Consider the following 19,675-nt stretch of genomic DNA (forward strand, 5'->3'; position numbering starts at 1 on the left):
AACTATCCTTCCTGATGCCAGGTATTCCACTGGAAAAGGTGTGGTTTAATTTGCAATTTTCTTTGGATGATAAATGACCATCATTTATCATCATGACCATCAGAAGCAGCAGGTTCTCCTCAGAAAAACACAGTCCTTGGCAAGATTGGAAAAATTTACAGGGGTCATATTTTGAATGTAGCTTAGCAGTTTTTGTTGATCAAATGTGGAGATGTTTTCATGATGTTTAAAACTTCATCAGCATACGTGTTTGAAATGCTGTGTTATGTCCTAAGCTTAAACAAAACTAAATTGTGAATGCCAGGCACAGTGCAATGGCTGCTTGTCACCCAGCTTTATCAATGAAGCTCATTTGGCATGTCTGCGACATTTTGCAAGTGTTCCAGAAAGTTTGGTTTACATTTCAAAACAGTAGCAAAACCACTCAAATGTCATGTTTAGGGGCTTTACTACAAGCATCTCTGTAACCCCTTTATTTTGATAGCACAGTCTGAGGTTACTGCTGTTCAGTTCCCAGAGCAGCTTTGCTGCAAGGCTGAGATCCTCATCACTGATTTTCCTGATAGTGGATATTGAAAAAGTGGCTATGGCAACTTTCTGAGAGATAATGAGGAGCAAGCATCCGTGCTGCTTTTGTGGCTTTTGAATAATGCATTTCTGCAGTGTGTCACGTTACTGGGATGGAAAGGCAGCGATACAAACTGCACCAGTGTCTCCTGCTGGTGTGTGAATATACTGCAAACAGGCTGGTGGAAAGGGAAAGATGGGGACAAGCTGAGGCTCTCACTGTGGCAGAGACAGGGATTTCTCCTCTGTTAGGTACACACAGAACCGAATAATCTCTGTGTGGAGATGACTTTAGGCTTGTATTTTAAAATGAGGATTTTTGTCTAAACACAGCCATTTCGAGCCTCTGACGTGGATTGAGGTAACAAAGGAACTGTTGCAGAGATGTGGGGAAGTCAAGCAAAATATCTACAGCGTTGTATTTGTGTTTTACAGATACCTTCTGGAGCTTCCTCCAGGCCCATCAGTCCTGCATCCTCTGCCCCTCAGGGGACTCCCATCTCACGAGGCAGCAGCTTCCTTCCCATTGACTTCACCATCCCTGCCAGTCCCCTTGGCTGCCTGGACACCTCAGCAGCCAGGCACAGGATTGCCATCAACCCTCGCAAGCAGAGAGGCTTTACCAGCAAGCATCAGCAGCCCCTCCAGGTGGGTGTTTTCTGGATGGGAATCCCTGAGCAGGAGGAAATGAGTGTGAATTTTTATTTATTGTTTAAAATATTTTTATTTCTTTTTTCTTTCCTATCCACATTCCTTTACTTCTTCCATTGGAGGAAGGCAAAAAACCTATTTTGTGCCAGCCAACCAAGGAAACAAAAAAGACTTGAAAAGTTCAGTCTCATAGAAACTGAAGAAAAGTGCAACTTGTGCTTTTCGTTATTTAGCCAAAAATTGTAGGTTATGCTTCATTTGTAAAAACACTCCTGGTGTTTGAAAAGCTAAATGTCAGCCTTAAAGAGGCCCAAGTCTATTTTTGCAAGCCTAGTTCTTAACTGGAATAGTACATTACCCACAGTGTTGGTAAATTACAGGATGGAGGTTTTGTGTCTATGATTTGTGTGTTCACAGAAATGTGTGTGTATAAAATACAATTTTTGTGCATGATTCTTTAATTGAAACATTTTCACTTCCTTAGGTGGAACAGCTGGAAAATGAAGCATGTCTTCCTGCAACTCCAGAAAGGAAGGGAAATTCAACAGAAATTCTTGATAGTGAAAAACATAAAAGCAACTGGGAAGGTAATGAAGACATAGGTATTGCTACTTTAGGTGCTTGAACTCCTCTGCATAATGCTGACAGGATCTGTTTGAATTCTAAGTCCTTTCAAACTAGGCATCTTTTGGATTTATAATATAAAACCAATCTTGGCTGCTAAATCGTGATGGAAAAAATCAAGTACACTCAACAGAGTGATGCTGAAGTGGTGAGCTTTGTGGGCAGCATTAAAAATACATGAGGTGAGAGCACCATGTTCACAAGTACCTGCCCTGCACAGCTGGCTGGACCTCATTGAATCACGTGAAACTGAGTTCCTTGACACTCAGAAAAACCTTAACCTCGGCATTATATGTCAGGTGACTTTGATTGGCTTGTGTTTACTGGATCTTCCTTTGCCACTCACCCAGAGGGAATTTTCCAGGTTACTGTAGATGGCCTTTCTAGGCACACATGAAGAAATGTCTAGGGAACTCTGGCTAATAGTCTTACAAGTAAGAGTATGCATGGAAAACAACTAAACAGCAAGTTTCAGTCATTCCTTGGATTAGGTATGTTCAAACTAAAGCTTTTTTAGTCTCTTACTTGGACAACCCATTTCTAAATAGGTTCTGAACAGCCTTATTGATCAGTCTGCAGTGCCCACACGTGGGGCATTCATGGTAAAGGACTGCAAAATCTGGAATGAATTAGTCACACAGATGGTGTTTGAATTGTAACCTTTATGTGCACACTCTTCCCCTCTGTTTAATACAGGATTATCAGCCCAGGTGGGACACTGTGCAAAGGGAGGTGGTCCTAAGGAGACACCAGGTATAAAACCTCCCACTGATGCTGCCCATGACTCTTGTGAATCCACACTTGCTGCAGAAGACTCCTGTGCTTTGCCACGAGAGGATGGTTGCCTTCCTGACGTGGAACATCACTATAAAGCAGCCACACTCCTCCTGAGACCTGAGCCTTCTCCAGAGAGCCTGGAGGAACACCACACTGCAAAAGTGTTGTACTCTGCAGAGGAGTCTGCTGATGAATCAAAAGTGCATCAGCAAAGTACCAGTCCTGAAGGACCTACACTTCCAGAGCTGCAGCAGCTTGAAGGAGAGGCTGTTGTGTCTCCAGACATGCCAGCAGCTGGCTTGTTTAGCAGTGCTGTGGAAACAGTGGGCATGGATATATTGCCAGATGTTGCACCAAGTTCCTCAGTGAATTCTCTGGATCCAAACATTAAAGCCCAGGAAAAAGAGGATCCACTGGTCACTGGCAAAGAAGAACTCTGCTCTGGTACTGCTGGGAATCACTCCAACCATGCTGTCTCAGATACTGCACTGAGCACTCCACAGGTTGTGGTAGCTGATTCAGAGTCTTGTTCTGACATCAAGTCAGTGGCTGCTTTGAGGCCTGAAAAGAGTTCAGTAGCAAAAAATGACAAAAAATCTTGTGAAATTACGGAATTTCAGTTATCCAAGGACAATGTAGAAAAAAAAATAGACACTGCTGCATCTCTCTCAGAAGCAGTTTGCATGGTACCTTGCAGCAAATTGGAAGTAGGTTTTAAAGAAGAAACTGTTCCTGTTTCAGAGGGTAACCAAGGCAGTCAACAGGCCAACACATCATGCATTTCTGAAAAACTTTCCATTGGGTGTCTTGCCTCTTCAAGTTTGGCTGGCTTGAAGCATAATATATCTTCTGATGCTGACAGTAAGGAGTACCAGATAGGCATTACAGCTTCTCACAGAAAAACAGCAGAAGGCAGTCAACCATCAGATGGAAATGTAAAAAGTCCACTGAAGACTGCTTCTGCTAAACCAGTCAGATTTACCATTGCACCAGCATGGCAAAGATCTCTCTCAGGGGGTTCAAATTCAAAGGAAGATTCCTATTCCAGAAGTTCCCCAACATCCCCTATAAGACCAGAGTTCTTTGAAGCAATGACAAAAGAACACACATGTTTTGATGCAGTTATCCAGGAATCAGCAAAAACCAACTCAGACAGATTTGATCGAAATTGTAAGGACAGAGATCTGCATTTGAATTCTTTGATGGAGTGGGCTGTCCGTGAAACACAAAACTTTGAGAACCCATTTGGGGTCCGACTGAGGAGAACATCCTCTTTACTAAAATACCAGAATGAAAGCCATGTAGAGCCTCCAAAGCCAATCCCCTCTGCTGCTCCCATTGCTTCTTCTGCTTCAGTCAAGGAGGATCAGAAATTGATGGGCACTGGGAAGACACCTCCAAGCCTTCCTGTCAGCACAAAATCAGTTGTTAAAAAACCAGATCTCCTAGAAGACAAAAATCCTCCCAAGGCAAGATCAGAAGAAGTGGCAAAGAAGCAAAATGGTCATAAACCTTCAGGTATTTATGCTGTATTTGTATCCAAACACTGTAGAAAACAGTGGTCATGTGAAGAGCCTTGGCAGAGCGGCACACAAAAGTTAAAAATCCTTTTGTCTGAGGACCAAATTCAGCCTTGAGTTCATCAGCACTATAATTTAGTTGGCTTGATGATTTGTCCAGTCAAGAGAATTCTTGGCTTATCTTAATGAAGGGTGTGTTCCAGCAAGAATAACAACAGAATAATAGTTTAAGGGACTCTGAAACATTTCTGGTATGAGGTATTTGTGCATTTAGTTGAAGTTTTAACACAGCTTTTTAAAACTTGCTGCAGTTTTGTAGTTAAACATTCAGTCTGCAGCTGCTAAAACCTTTATTGGGAGTTGCATTTGGTGTGATTATTTTTTTTTAACAATGACTTAATTTAAAATTTTTAAAAAGTGACAAGGCAGTCTGTGTTTTACTGCCTACATGAAAAATAAATCATGATTATCGTACTCACTTAATCTGCAATGGAAAGATGTTGTTTCAAAGGCAAAATCTGGTTCACAACGATCTCAGCAGGACTTCTGCCACTGACTTAGACAGAAGCAGAGTCAGGTCAAAAACTCCAGAATAAACAGAGAAAACACTTCTTGCCAAGGAGAAATCATCAGGGAAGGTAGTTTTATCTCCACCACGTTCAAAGGGTATTACAGATGCTGAAGGATTTAAAACATGAAGCACTAGCTTTAGGCTGACTTGACCTAAATCCCTTCTTTACTTCAAAAATGCTTCTTTCGTAGAAAAAGTCTCTCCATATTTGGAAACTGCTTCCTCTGAACCAGCTTGGGTCTCCATGGCAAAGCTGAAACAAAAGGGTTTCCAGGACCACCCTCTTGCCAAAGGACAAAAAGATGAAGACAAAGCTTTGACCAAAGTGGATCGAGAGGAGGTAGAGTACCAAGTAATGTTGCATGGGTGTGAATCCTGCCCCAGGTCAGCTGGGAACTGTTGCAAACTGTTCAATATTGTCTTCATGGGAGGTGCATTGTGAGCACTGCTCAAAGGGAGCTTTGCAGGCCTTGCCTCTGAAACACTGAGACAGACAACTGATGCCAATGAGCAAATTCCTGTGACTCCACTGCCACAGGGATTAGTTTCAGAGCTAGATCCTCCTATATGTCCCTTTGCACTGCTCAAACCTGAACCTTTTCAGAGCCTTCTTCTTGCCCAGGGTGTATTTCTGTAGCCCAAGAGCTGCTCTGAGTTGCAGCAGCTTCCTCACTGCCTTCTCCTGCCCTCCCACACAATGTTCCCAACCATCCTTGCTTGGCTTTTGCTGCATTTGCACAGCCAGGTTTGAGAGGTTGCCAGAGTGAGCTTTATGAGTGCCCATGACTGGCAGTTAGTTGTGGCTAGCACAGGTTTTTCCCATGAGAATTCTTCTTGTGTTTTATAAATAAAGATAAAGTTTGGATGTTATTGGAACAGTGTCCCAGAACTTGGATGGTGCAAGCCTGGCCAATCAGGCCTGGGGGAAGGCTTCTGACTGACCAATCTGGGTGACTTTTGAAAACTCTCTATATATGATGAAATCAAAACAATAAAGGTCATTCCTTCTTGCCACTGAGAACTGGTGCCTTCATTACTCTGCTAGCTGCTCAACAGCGACAGTTAGTTGCATTCTTTTCTTCTCTCCTCATGCTGTAGCAAGAGACCTGTGCTAGTGAGAACACACTGAAGAAGAGTATGCCTTCCAGCTCTGAGAACAGGAAAACACAAATGAAGACCGCTGTGTCTGCAGCAGCAGGTATTCTTTTTCTTTTTCTTTACATAGTGGTTATGGTTTGCACCAGTTATGGTGTGGGTGGCAGGTGATGGGGGAAGAGAGACACCATTTTTATAATCAGCACTTTTTATATAAGGCCTGTTCATATATACACATATGTAAGACCATAGTTTATGTGTAAGTCAACATAATGGCTTGTTCACTCAGCAGAGAAAGCAAGTGAGGAACTCTTATCTCCACTGCCAGTTCATGAAATGGCCTATAAACAGCCTGATGATTTATTACTGGCCAAGGTCAGTACTAAAGAATAGCAGTTGGAGAGTGTCCAGAGGAGAGCAGCAAGAAAGGTCAGGTCTTCTGGACCTCCAGTCAGCCAGGAAATACTGATGGGAGTGGAGTTGTTTAGTCTAGCAAAGACAACTAAATTCTCTGCAGAGGACAAGACTAGTCTTTATGGCCAGCCTGAACTTAATATGCACCAGAGGATGTTTAGCTTAGATGTTAGGAAATACTTTCTAACAATAAGAGCAGTGAAGTGCACAAGAGCTTGGCTTGCATATGGAGTGTGCAGTTTCCATGGCTGAATGTGTTGAGTAGATAAGCACATATCAAGAATAATTTAGGTAGAGTCAGCTTCACCCTCAGGTGAACACAGAGGCTGGATGGCCCTTTGCTGAACACTTAGCTGTGTTTCTCTATATTAAAGATGCAGGGGAAGAGTGTGACTCAGACGTCGTGACTCACATTAGCTCTTCCAAGGCTTCTGCTGGGCTGCAGTTTATCCCTCTCTGCTTACTCAGTGTGGTGCCAGAGCTCAGAGACAGGCTCCAGCTAGATACAGATAAGCCATTTCTTCAGCTGGGAAAGCTATTGTGCTAGCTGAAAGCTATTGATTGCAGATACTGCCTAAGTAGATAAGAAATGCCCCTCTGTGTCAGAGCTGTGGCTGTCCCATTACAGATTCCTGTCACTGACACAGGCAGAGATGCTGTCTAGAGAGAGCCTGTGCACCTAGCCCCTTTCCCTGTGAAATCCAGCAGCACCCAGAGTTGTTGCAGAGATATTTGGGAGTACCCCTGTGCTGCTCCCTGTAGTAGTTGTTTCCAGAGCTGTTACCCATTTCTGAATCCACAGGTTCTGCAAAATAAGCTTTCTCCCTTACTGCAGAGGGTGACTGGCTCAGGAAGTTTGCACCAACCCAGAGGCTCTGATGCTGGTTACAGCCAACTTGGTGTGTGTGATTAAATACCATCATTTAAAAAAAGTATTCTGGTACAGGCCATCTTAATTTTATGATTTTAGGTGCAAAGTGAGAGGTGAAACATAAACAGGCCAAGATTTTTGCTCAGATGAGATCTTCCCTTGAAGGGCTGGCACAAATAGACTGAATTTCTATGTGTTGCATCATCTGAACCTTGGAAGCCCAGCAGCCTTCAGCCAAAATTCAGAACTTCACAAACTACTCTGCTACTCATTTACTAGAACTTGCACTCTTTGTGGTGCTTGCAGCAGAATTACAAGTTTTAGTGTGTCACCTCTTCCCAAGAATTGGCCTAGTTTCCTGACATCCAATGGATGTTTGCTCGCCTCCAGAGATGGCATTTATAGGCATATTCTGGTGTCCCACGACTTGAGCATCACAAAAAGCTCTGACTAGTGCTGATGATTAAGGAAAACACTGCTCTTCTGCTGCTCAGAAAGCCAAGCCCTATTGTTTAGTTTGGAATTCCAAATACAAACTCTTCTCTGATTTGGTTACCAATAGCACAGCCAGGAGTTTGTCTGGTTGAAAGTGCTGGTGGTGGAAGGGATGGAGAGTTCATATCCAGAGGAGTTATTTATTTGGATTATTGTGCTTATTACAAAGAAGGTACTCTCCCATAATGTGGAAAATAATTTTTAAATTCAAATTTTCAGTAACACCTTAATTCCTACATCATCTTAGATACTTCTGAAATTTTCCTGTGTCTGTAGAGCTGCAGCCTGTTTAATAGACAGTATACTTCCTTCAATATTTCTAAATACAGTTTGCTTCCTGCAAGAACTACCAACCTGCCAGAACTTTTAAAATACTGGAGACCTCCTGAGTGAAAATAGGGAACTACTTTAGCTCTGCTCAGGAGCATGACTAATGGAGCTGAGGGATATTTTCCATTGATTTCAGTGCAAGCAAGATCAAGCTTCTTGTACTTAACATGGCTTAGACATTAATTCTAAAAAAATTCAAACAAGGTGAATGGAGGAGGCCTTTTCTAAATAGAAACTCAAAGCCATAAAAGGAGCATTATCTGTATTCCCACATCCTTTGTGAGCATGACAGGTTACTGTTAGGCTGCATCAAGAGGAACACCTAGTACCGTCAGAATCCCACCTTCTTGTCTTACAAGTGAAAGAACATAAAGCACTGGTTTGATTCCTACCTAGTATTTAATAATATTGCTGGAGTGATACTTATGTTGGCAGTGAATACTGAGAAAAAATCTTTAAGTGTTCTCAGTGTTGGAAAACATAAACTTTTAACTCCATAGCAAGCCTGGGGTGATCCTTATCCTGCAGCTATTTTGTTTCTGTTTTCCTACATACTCAGGAGTCTTATTCCTAGATTTTCTTGCACTCACAGAGCAGAATTAGCCTGTGGAACTCCTTGCTGTGCACCTCAATAGAAATCAAGAGTTTGAAAAATTAAGAAATTAATTAACCAAGAATATGAATAAGAGAAATAACTGGGGCTATAGAACTGGGCTTGAAGAATTTTGAAAAATGTCCTTCATTTATCAGGGCTTAGACACTTGCTTTTGGATTGAGGAGAAAATTCTTTTATGGGCATGTTACTCACTGTTAAATATCAGTTCTCCCATTGCAATAGCTAGTCCTCACCATTGCTGTAGCTGGACCAGAGAGTGCGAGCAATAGCCAATTCACAATTCCTCTGACTTGTTGGTGAGTCACAAGCATTTTGGGCTGTAAAACACTTTCTTTAGAGAGAAGAAAATATTATTGGCAGAAATGGAGTTTTTAACTCTCTAGCCTGCTGATGAGTGATGTATATCCTCTCGTTTGCAGGCAAAGTTGGACCTGTTTCTCAGGAAGCATCTGTGGCTCCTGCTGTTGAGAAGGAAGCAAGGCACTCCTCTAACCTGCCAATGACACCCTGCAGTCCTGCTGAACCGCCCTGGCTGTCCCTGGCCAAGAAGAAAGCCAAAGCATGGAGTGAAATGCCCCAGATTGTACAATAGCAAATGACACAGGCATCATTCTTTGCATTGCCAATAGCTGTGTTAACTCCATTTAATCCCTTCTTTACTGTGACTTTTTTTTTTTTTTTGAGAAATAAGAGCCTTAAAACTTTTGATCAGACTGTTTTATGTAAATACACAATGAAGAAATGCCATTGTGGACCTAATTTGATGCATTAGGAAGCTGAGCATTTCCTACTACCAAACACTAGGAAAACTTGATTCATTTTTACATGCTTACACATCTGATGGTGATGTTCTGAGAAGACATGCTTCAGGCTTTTGAAACATTTCTCTAGCAAAATAGGTTTTTAAAGTTTATTTTAAAGAAACTCTTTTCAGTTTGGCTTTGAGCTAAGGAATTAACGTGTGCTATAAAATAGGTACAATGCTGGGCACTGACGCATCGTGAGTCATGGCATTGATGTCATCACACTTCTTTCTCTGATGCTCTGGGATGGGCAGCCAGATTTGCTTCAGATTGTTAGTGGATCTGTTTTGTGCTAGTTGTAAGATCTAAGCACTGTGTGAGTTGGAGCAATTCTGGCTTTTGTGTGGTTTGAGTCACAGTGCTGTGGGTCTTGTGCTTTGCTCACAGATACCCACTGGAATGGCCCAGAGCTGCACACTCATTCTATGCCATGCACTGAAAAATCACCACACTGTAGCATATTGTCTGCTTTTAGTTATACCTTTAGAAATCTGGGGTAATTTAAGCACTCTACTAAAAAAATCCCTCCTTTCTTTAATTATGGCAAATAGTGATTTTTTTTTTTTTTTGGGAGATTCCTCAGCCAGTTATCTCTCTTAAAGAGTGTGTTGGGGGGAGAACTCTTTGCTCCTTAGAAAGTGACATTTTGTTTTCAAGAAATGCCACTCTCCATGTTCATGAGGATGTCTATTTAGTCAATTGTATCTCATATTAATCATAAAAGGGGCATTTGCTTTCCTTCTTGTCTCATCAGTCTTTAACCATGAACTCAACATCAGTCTCAGAATGTGCAGCTGGGGCAGAGTTATTCTCTCAGGGCCTGGCCTTGCAGTCACTTAAACTGACAAAAGTTTTGCTGTTGACATTGAAGGATGCACATATTCAAAAACGAAGCTTTGTGAAATGATGTTGGTGGCTTAAGTGACAGTGGCACTTCCTGGTCCTTCCAGTTCTTGCAGCATTGCACATTTATGTAGTTTTTGTTTACAGTCAGTGCAAAATTTGAAGGCTGACATGGCTGATGGACTGTTTTGAGCTGGAAAGTTGGTAGAAATTTTTAAAGGAAAATATTGTCTATGATTAGTATTAACTGCAAACAAAAAAAATTGGGTTTCAGATCAGATCAAGCAAGACTTTAATCTTCCAGTCTTGGCCTGAATTTAATACATAGCTCTTGCAATTTGAAAACAGTATTAATTAGGAGCTAGACTGTGATTTAAAATTTTTTTTTAAATATAGGTGAAAACTTACTTGCCCAAGGAGGGCCAGAATCTATAGATACTATTTATTCTGGACTAACACCAGGAAGAGTAGGAATTTCACATTGACTTGGTAATTGATGCCTATTTTGTTACTTGTTTTTCTCACCTTTAGGAAGCATATCTTGTCTTATAAAGAACTGAAACATTTGTATTTCTCTGAAACTTTTGAGTGTGATGTAAATGAATATACTCAGCTTTGATTCCTGAAGTTTTGTACAGCTGTCATCCCACCACAAGTTTACTGACCCTGTGTAAAATACAAGCCTTCTACATTTAGCAAACTCTCTTCTCATTCTGTTAATGTGGATTGTGATGCTTCACCCAAAGCACTGCAAATGATACTATAATCTCTCTCTCCCTGTGTTTGCTTTTGGTCTTAATATCGTTCCTGTCTTTTATGTTTGCTATGTATATATGTTTTTGTAATCCTTGTCTTGAAGGAACCACTTTTGTATTCCATTCCCGTATTTCATTTACTATTAAATGCTGTTGCCAGTGATGATGATAAAATTTCTGGAAAAAGAGGAGGGATGGATGGCCCTTATTCACTGAGGAAAAAATAAAAAGAGGTCTTTGGTCAATATTGACTTTATACATGGATAAACTGCATAGATTTTGTTTTGAGGTAATTCTGTGTGACTTGAGACTGTTCAACATGGCTGATCAGACTAAGGAACTTTTCTAAATCTCACTGAGTTTAAAACATCAGCAGAGAGCTGATGGATCTCCTATTGTTCTGGAGTTATTTCTCCTTCAGTGCAGGGCTGGTTTGAAGGCAGGCACTTGTGGTCATAGGAAGTCTTGAAAATACTTGTTTGCACGTGTTCAAAGAAGCTGCTCTTTGAAAGAAGGGCATTTTGGTGGTGCATTAATAAAGAAGGAAAACACAAGAGTATCCCGTGATGTACGCTTGAAATTTCCATGTGTTCTGGATTTCTGAAATTAATGTTTTCAAGTTTCTCCCTGCAATTAAGAGAACAAAAAGCATGTAGAGAAAACATCAAAATGGAGTTTCATATAATCACAGGAGCTTAGAATATGGGATTATAAAATAAATGTTGAAATATTGATTCATTGCTATATTTATAGAAGTTGGTAGCTCTATTAGCATGGTTTTGATTTCTTGTTGTCCTAGTGTAGTTTTTAGGTGTTTGATGAGTAAAAACAACTAATACAATAAGCTCATTTTTGGGTGATCATTCCTAGACACAGTCACTGTCTTTGAAAATAAGCTGTGTTGAAGTGCAGAGTTTGTGGCAGAATGTCACTGTGGGATTGTGTGGCTCAGGATGTGTAGTGGAGCATGGAGGAAGCTGTTCCTGGAATTCCTGTGCCTGGGACTCGTGTGGCTCCGTGTGACAGCAGAGGGTGCTGGTGCCATCCCTGAGCAGTGCAGGAGGAGGATTTCGGTGTGAGTTGGTGTGTGCACTGCTGCAGGGAGAGGAAAGCACTGAACACCAGCCTTCCTCATGCTGACGTTTGGATAGAGATTGCCCCCCTAATGGATTATATCATGTCTTTTTAAGGGCTGTTGTCTAAAATAGAAGATGTAATTTGTTTTGAAGTATTACAGGAGAAATTCTCAGCTCAGAAAAGCTGCAGTTGCTGAGTTTGTGCCACCTGCTCTCCTAAGTGCTTTCCAGATCAATACAGGAAAGATATTAGCCTGTGAGAGTACTCTGTCCTTCACAACTGTTCCTGGAAGAGGATAGATCTGAAGGATACAGGTAATGAGAGATGTGATTAGCAGCCTAATAGAAAAAGCACACATTTCTCTTTGTCTTTTCCTCCAGTGTTGGCTAGCCTACCTACAATGTGGTTAGAGATTTATCCTGGTTATTAGATTTGACAAACTTGTCACATCAGTCATCACCAAAATGTTCGTAATGATGAGGTGGAGCCTCTGGGGGAATCTGAGCATCTCTTTAGGATTCTGACTGTGATTTGCTTGCTGTAGTATAGAATTCTGTCTCCTCTATGTTGTCAGGAAGGATTGCACCCAGAGTATCAATATTTGTTACAGGCTACAGCCTGGGATAGTTCTTGCACAGAGGTTCACTGAAACCTCTGGTTTTCATTGAAAAGGGCTTTTTATGCCTTTTATGGAAGCAGACAGGTGAAATAAACTGTAAATTCTGAACTTGGAACACAAACCCATGCATCTGCAGAGAACAAAAAGGTTGCTCAGGTATTTCCATCTGGATAGTTGAAGGGGCATGGCTGGGTAATGATGAATGAAAGTTCAACTTGAGAAACAAAAGGTTTAGAGTGGGAAGCTACAATTCAAAGTGGAAGATCCATAGTGGAATAGATCTAAGCCCAAGGAAGGGCACTAAATGGGTCTTTAAACAGTGGCCCTTGCTGCATTTCTCTCTGCACTTTAGGGGTGCCAGATCTCATTGCTTTGAACCATGTTAAGCAGGTGAGCACCATGACTGCCCTGCAAATTAAAACCTGTTGTGAGCTGCTGATCAAGTCCACAGCACTGCAGCACTTTAAATGGAATTGCTGTATGATCTGTGCATTAAAAATGCAGCTTCTTAAGAGTGAGCTAAGCCAAAGTTTAGCAGCTTCCTCTGACTTGAGGGGCAGATTATTGACTATGGAAAATGTGAGATGCTATTTTTGTTCTCATTGTGCTACGAATGATTTAAAAAGAAGCTATTTTAATAGCTGTTTACTTTTTAGAGGCAGTTCAAAGAGGAAAAATCTAGGGGCAGATTAACTAAACAGGATTATTAACTATCAATTCTTGGACTGATCTGTAAGCCAAGTTAGTCACTAAGCAAGAAAAAGGTATGGAAATGGCTGAAGTGCAGAGTATCTAATTTATATAATTTTGTATGATGTGGAAATGGGAAGGCAGAGGAAGAGATTGATTGACATAAATAACCTACATAGTAATGGTTGTTTGGTACCTGGAAGACTTGTTCCAGCCTTTTTTCTCTCTGCGTCAGAATATGTTGCTTCCCTCTCTAAGCATTCTTACTTTTCATTTGTGAGGTCAAAACCAGTTTTTACTTAACCTGCTTTGTAGTCAGCCCTATTTTACAGAATTTGGATGAAAATCTGACTAACCCAGGATCACATACCTGTCAATACTGGCAACACTTGTTCAAAGTTCACCGTAATCTACATGGTTAAGATTCATTACATTTTCCCTATTATACAAATAGGGAAATGACTCCAAATGAATTTTGATTTCCATGTATTTTTCCAACACAGAGGGGTGGGGTTGACTGCTTTAAAATCAGAGCCTTTCCACACTGCTCAGGAACATGTTTCTGTGGCATTGAGGTAACTTTTTCCAAGTTACACAATAAGTTCCCTGCAGCAATGTATGGGAAAGGGTCGAAGTCCTGGGGCTGTGTTGTGTTTCCATAGAGTTGAAATTCCATGCAGCAGCCTCCCTGCTGGTGTCACTGGCAGTGCTGGGAGCTGACAGAGCAGCAGGGGATGGTGCTGGTGGCTCCTGGCTGGTGAGGCTCAGGCTGTGCTCAGTGTCCACGTCACTGCTGACGTGGGCAAGGGGGTAAAGTGACAGGCAGTGCAGGGGGATTTGCACCCCAAAGGTGCACATTTACCAGTGGTGCCTGTGGGATGAAATAGCTGCACTGGACTTTGTGAGCTGTAGGAATATGTTTTATTCATGCAGGAGTAAATAAAGTGACATTTCTGTCACAGCTAGATGTACAAATTAGGATATATCTACATTAAACTAGAGCTGTGTTTTAAACACAAGAGGCATTTACTCTGTTTGGATCCTGAGTCATGCATATTTCAAAGAGGAGGAATAAATATCTGTTTTAGTAGAGCATTTAATTTGTAAAGAGAGTTCTGCCCAAAGATGAGTGACCTCATCTGTAGTTGGATGAAAAGAAATCAGAGCAGAGCCTCATTTTATGTTTTTTTCCCCCACTTGGCCAGAACAATTTATTACATAAGCATCCTTAGTGTTATAATACTTATAAAAAAATAACTGTCTCCTTACTTTGCATTGCTTATAAAATAAGAGCTTTGGCTGTGAGATGTACTACACATTGTGGTAGAACAATCACAAAATAATTGCATGTAGAATGCTAGAAGAATCAATATCAGTTCTTATTTGCTGTTTATTGGATATTTTCAGAGCATGACTTGCTACTAAAGCCCAAATTCTGCAAAGTACTCCAGCATGGATCAGTATGGGCTGGGGCTTGGACTGACCTCTTGGGGCCTCTCAAAAGGTATATTTCAGGTATAGTTCTGCTCTTCACTGGACACAGGGCAAATTGGATTTGGCCCCTTTTAAGAGATGTTTAAGCAAAGTGGAACAAAAGCTTTCAGAAAAGCGTGTTACTTACTTGATAGTCAACCATGTCATGCAAATGCAAGCAATATAACTCAGCAGTTGAAATGGCATGGGCTGGAGTGACAAAGTGTAATGTTGCAATCTAGAGTCCAGCCATATTTGGATGGGAGGAAAGTTGGGTCTTATCACTTATTCCTAGGAATTCCAGTCTGGTAACCAGGTTGGTGTAGCTCTGGGGCTGTGCTCAGCCTCTAGGAGATGTGTTTGGCTCAGACTTGCTGGATGTGAAGGTCTTCACTCATTCCCAGGTGATGCACCCCAAAGTGGTATGTGAAGCAGTCAGAAGCTCCAAGCAAATGCATCTTCTCCAAGGCCATGTTTGCTAAGTCACTCCTGAGTGTGCTTTAAACCCCAGAGAGGAGGAGATGCTCTGTGCAGGGTGTTTGCCTCCATGCCCACAGGCACCTGCACCTCTGGTTTGTGTGCAGACAGAAGCTCCCTCCTGCCATGCAGCAGGACGAGTGTCTGTGCAGCTCCAGCTAGGGCTCTCTTGAGAGAACTGTGGCCACTCCTTACCCAGACAGGTGTGTTCCATGGCACGTTTGGTTAATCTAGCTCAGTGCATGTCCTACAGCACAGGTGTCCTTGTGACTGCAAGCCACTGATTTGGCCCAATTTGCTCTCTTTACATGTAGCAGCAGCCTCCTTTGCAAATCCATCAAAGTCTCTGGAATTGACAGCAATTGGGTGAATGTAATTTGTTTATGCTGCTTTATATCTCATTTCATCCTTTTCTTATGTATTTTACCTGTGAAGAGGGTAGCTTAAACGTGAGGGAATACAGACACACTGCTTTGACTAATTCATTTTTAGAACTTGCCACTGCTTTAAAAAGGCAGTTTGCATCTCTGGAAAGCTAATGGCGTAGCAGAAGGAGCTGGGATGGAGTGGTGGGATGCCTGGACCTCTCTGTGGAGATTGAAGGTGTGGCACAGCCTATTCCCTCCCTGTAGACCTGCTGTGCCCTGGCCAGCAGCCTGAGCCCTGGCTGGGGAGCAGTGGGGTGAAGCAGGAGGTGGGATGTCCTGCACACACTCTGCTCACAGGCACAGAGCCCTGGCAGTTATCTGCTCTCTCCCCGGGTGTTTCCCTCGCTGTGCTGATGTAACCAAGGCCATTGCATAATAACCTAGTCCTCAGAATTTCTTTCTCGTAGCTTTTGCCATGTGAAAGGAGTGGAGCCAGCAGTGCTGGCAGTGTCCAGAGCCAGAGCTGCTGGAACATCTGATTCCTTGGCCTCGGACGAGCAGCTTGTCACTCTTCTCACTCAGTTTAATAATGGGAATTTCAGAAGTGTGTCCACACACTTCTGTACTGACTGAGCAGATAAACCCAACAGTTTTCCAGATAGAGCTTCTGCTAGACTTTTGCATTTGTTTTTATTAACAGTATGGGTCTGTAACCATAGTACTGCAGCAAAGATTTTTTATTTTAGGGAGTGACCTAAACAACAATGGACTTTATGCAATTTTTCAAAGAAATGTAAAATAACAAGAAGGATTTCAGTGCTAAGTGGCACTTTGGGCTTTCTTTCAGATCTTAGGAACAGCTTTGTCAGACAGGAACAAATCTGCTAAAGCCAATGGAATTAGTTTGGTCTAAATAAGATTATAATTGGGCCTTTCTGTTTCTGCATTGCTCAAAAATAAATCCCAGTAAACAACTTGAGGTCAAGTCCCTCCTAGCTGTGCCAGAGCTATACTGAAATTGGGTGAAATTACTCCAAATTCACTTTGTCTGTTACAGTGTAAAAATAGTTCAATATACATTTATGTTTCTTGGGTAGCCCTTTCAGTACATGACTCGTAATTAACAATTCTAGTGTCTTACTAAAAATATTATTTTGTTGGCTTCTTTGATTTCCTCCATATCACTGCAGACGTTCCTTCCCCTGAGCTGTTCCAAGGTGGGAGATTTTGCAGGTTGACCACAGCTGAATAGAAGTTTTTGTTCTGTGTGTTGTGAAACTGTAATTCAGATGTGCTGCTCTGGTCCAAATTTGGATCTGAACTCCCTCAAAGTGTGGGGATATTTGAAGGATTGTTTTTGTTTTTAAACCCATGCAACTTTCTTGTTCTTATAAACTGTTAATTTTGGACTCTGTTAATATACAGCCTAAGAGCAGAATAGCTGCTACTATCAACATGTAATCATAAACATATCTACTAATAGCCCAGGCCTGGTATTCTGATTCTAATTAATCTGATTATGCTTAATAATGAATTGTAGTAATGCTTTGGACATATTTTTTAACTGTTGAGGCTGCTAATCAGTTTTGCTAAACTGGCATTCAGTGGGGTAGGGATTTACCTTGCTTGAAGGCAGTATAAACCCCTGGCTAAAAAGATGACTACCTTTGTATTTCTAGAATCATCAAACTAAGCTTTTTTGGTTTTCTTTTAATTCTTTGTTGTGAAATGAGGTGTACTATTATTCATTTGAAAAAAATCAATTTATGGGAAATGGTTCGTCTACCACATGAAAAATAGTTTCATGTTTATTTATAGATGTTAATTTATTTGGGCTTTCTGAAGTCTTTGATGAGTTAACAGCTGTGTGCTTCAAGCACAGGAATGAGAGCTAAACTGCTGCACCTGTGACCATTTATTGTCACAGAAGCAGCAAAGTGTGTGTCTAATGCAGGCCTATGTTTGGCAGCCAATTTTGTCTAGCTAGGAAGGGCTGAAAATAGGAAACTGCTTTCCATTCTGGTTTCCCAGAGGAGCTGTGTGTGTTTTGGCTCCCAAGAAGGCAGGGAGTAGACATAGAGCTTTTGCCTGTTTTTTACAGGACATCCCACTTCACTCTTCCCTGATACCTATTTCATGGAATGTAAATGTTCTGCAAATTTGCCTTCTAGCACTGGTTTTCTAAGGAAACTTGTCCAGCATCCTTTATGCTCCAGTGAGACAAGGCTTTGAGAGACCTGCAGGACTTGTGGGTGGTTGGCTTTGACCGATGTGAAGTGATGGTTTCATGTTCAATGCCTTTGCTGAACTACCTCTGATGCAAACTGCCTCCACAGAATAAGCCCAGTGTAAACTTTTCTTAAAGGATTGAGGAAAAAAGTTGGTCTCTGGCAATGAAATGCTGTTTTTATTTTAGGCATCTCAATGTATGGGTGAGGAAGTAATCTGATTAGCACATTTGCTAGAGAAATGAACCAATGGGAAGGTGAAAATATTAATAAAAGATAGAGTTGATTTATACTCAAACTGGCCTTTAAATTTGCAATATATGCTGTAAGAACATGCTTATATAACCTCTATTTCTATTCATAAAGGTTTATGTGGGTCTATATTGAATTATGCATTTAAAATTAATCCACTGAGGCAGCCCACTGAGATGCCACTTCTCATTTAGTAACTGCATTAAGGACTTTGTGCTTCATTTAGAAACTCTGAGAAGCTTGCTTTGTGCTGTGGAGAGGAACTGGCCTGCCAGATTCAGACTGGCTATTATAGGGGTTTTATAACAACCATCTCTCTGTCTCTCTCTTTCTAAGTTACCAGTAAAACTCTATTCTTGACTCGTGTGACCTGACTCATGCAGCTTGGCTGAACCTGACAGACCCAAGTGACTTCTGTCAGATTCTTAGAAGAGATTAATGAAGATTTTCTTCAGGGGTTGGGGACAGCAGATTCTGCCTTTGCAAGGCTGTGGGGACCCAGAACGAACAGACACACACATTAGGTTTTTTTACCAGCAGCTGTAATTCAGATTTATTAAGTGTTTTGTTTGTGTAGCTTTCCAGCTCCTCAGACATTGCAAAAGGGTCAAGAGCTCTTCTAGATGTTTACATGAATTTTATTCTAAGAAATCTTTGACTCTTGGTTTGTCTGATTTGCATTCTTCAAAGTGCAGTCTTGCTGCAAAAATGCCATTGTGAGGCTCTGTTTTGTGTCTGAGTTAAACTTCTTTAGCTTAAAAATAAAATCATACCAGTTCTGCATATCCACACTGGTGTAAAATACAAATTGACATATCTACAAGGCCTATCTTGTTGATCTCAAAAAATGACTGACTTGTTGTGGGAATGAGTGTCTGTATTGACTCTGAGCAAACCTGTTGTCTTCCTATTCTGCTTTTGTTTGTTATTGTTTTTAAGATAGTGCTTTGTGGCCTTAGTTTAAAGAATGTGTGAAACACCTGGCAAGGCTCAGTTTGTATTTGTTGTTCTGGGAACTGTTCTCATACTGCCAAAGTATTCAAGTGTCTCCTGAATAATTAAGAAGTTAATTCTGTGAATACTGACACCGAAGACATTTTCTCTCATACAGAGCTGTGTTATCTTCTCTCCCATATTTCCCACTGCATTTGTCCCCTGTCCCTTGTATTCTCCACTCCATTTTGCAGAGTCCAGAGCCAGCTGGAAGTTCACCACCTTCTCTCTGTGTGCATCTGCACGTTGGGTGACTGGCTGGCAGTTTGAAATTTGAAGGAAGGTGGTAGAAATGTCCAAAAAAGTTGGTTAAAAATCAGCCAACTTGTTCAAAACTTCTCAGACATGATGGACAGGCAGGACCATATTGTAAGTGAAGTTCTGCAGAAAACCAAGCTAAAATAGTTGTAAGAAGAACATTCTCTCATTTTTACATTCTGTCTCCATTTACCAAACTTGTTTGGTTTGCTGCTTTATTTTCATGTGAGAGAGTTAATATGTGTGATTTACCAGAGGGGAGCTAAGTTGGAAAAAAAGATTTTTATATAAGTACAGAAAGTGCTTAT

The 19,675-nt window shown here is 41.3% G+C and overlaps 1 protein-coding gene across 4 annotated transcripts in view; it reads left to right on the top strand.

Annotated features, from left to right (window-relative positions):
- KIAA1210 (KIAA1210 ortholog) overlaps positions 1 to 11,177 on the top strand; it is a 37,074-nt gene extending 25,897 nt beyond the window's left edge. For all 4 annotated transcript variants that reach the window (XM_085060486.1, XM_085060488.1, XM_085060489.1 and 1 more), the window contains 6 exons: positions 1,003 to 1,215; positions 1,703 to 1,805; positions 2,539 to 4,137; positions 4,902 to 5,050; positions 5,809 to 5,908; positions 8,951 to 11,177. In XM_085060486.1, the coding sequence (XP_084916612.1) occupies positions 1,003 to 1,215; positions 1,703 to 1,805; positions 2,539 to 4,137; positions 4,902 to 5,050; positions 5,809 to 5,908; positions 8,951 to 9,123 (2,337 nt within the window). In that variant the 3' untranslated portion in view covers positions 9,124 to 11,177. The remainder of the gene's footprint in view (positions 1 to 1,002; positions 1,216 to 1,702; positions 1,806 to 2,538; positions 4,138 to 4,901; positions 5,051 to 5,808; positions 5,909 to 8,950) is intronic.
- The last annotated feature ends 8,498 nt before the right edge of the window (positions 11,178 to 19,675 follow it).

This window comes from Lichenostomus cassidix, chromosome 4A, assembly GCF_008360975.1.
Source record: "Lichenostomus cassidix isolate B80296 chromosome 4A, HeHo_3.0, whole genome shotgun sequence".
Taxonomy (NCBI): Eukaryota; Metazoa; Chordata; class Aves; order Passeriformes; family Meliphagidae; genus Lichenostomus; species Lichenostomus cassidix.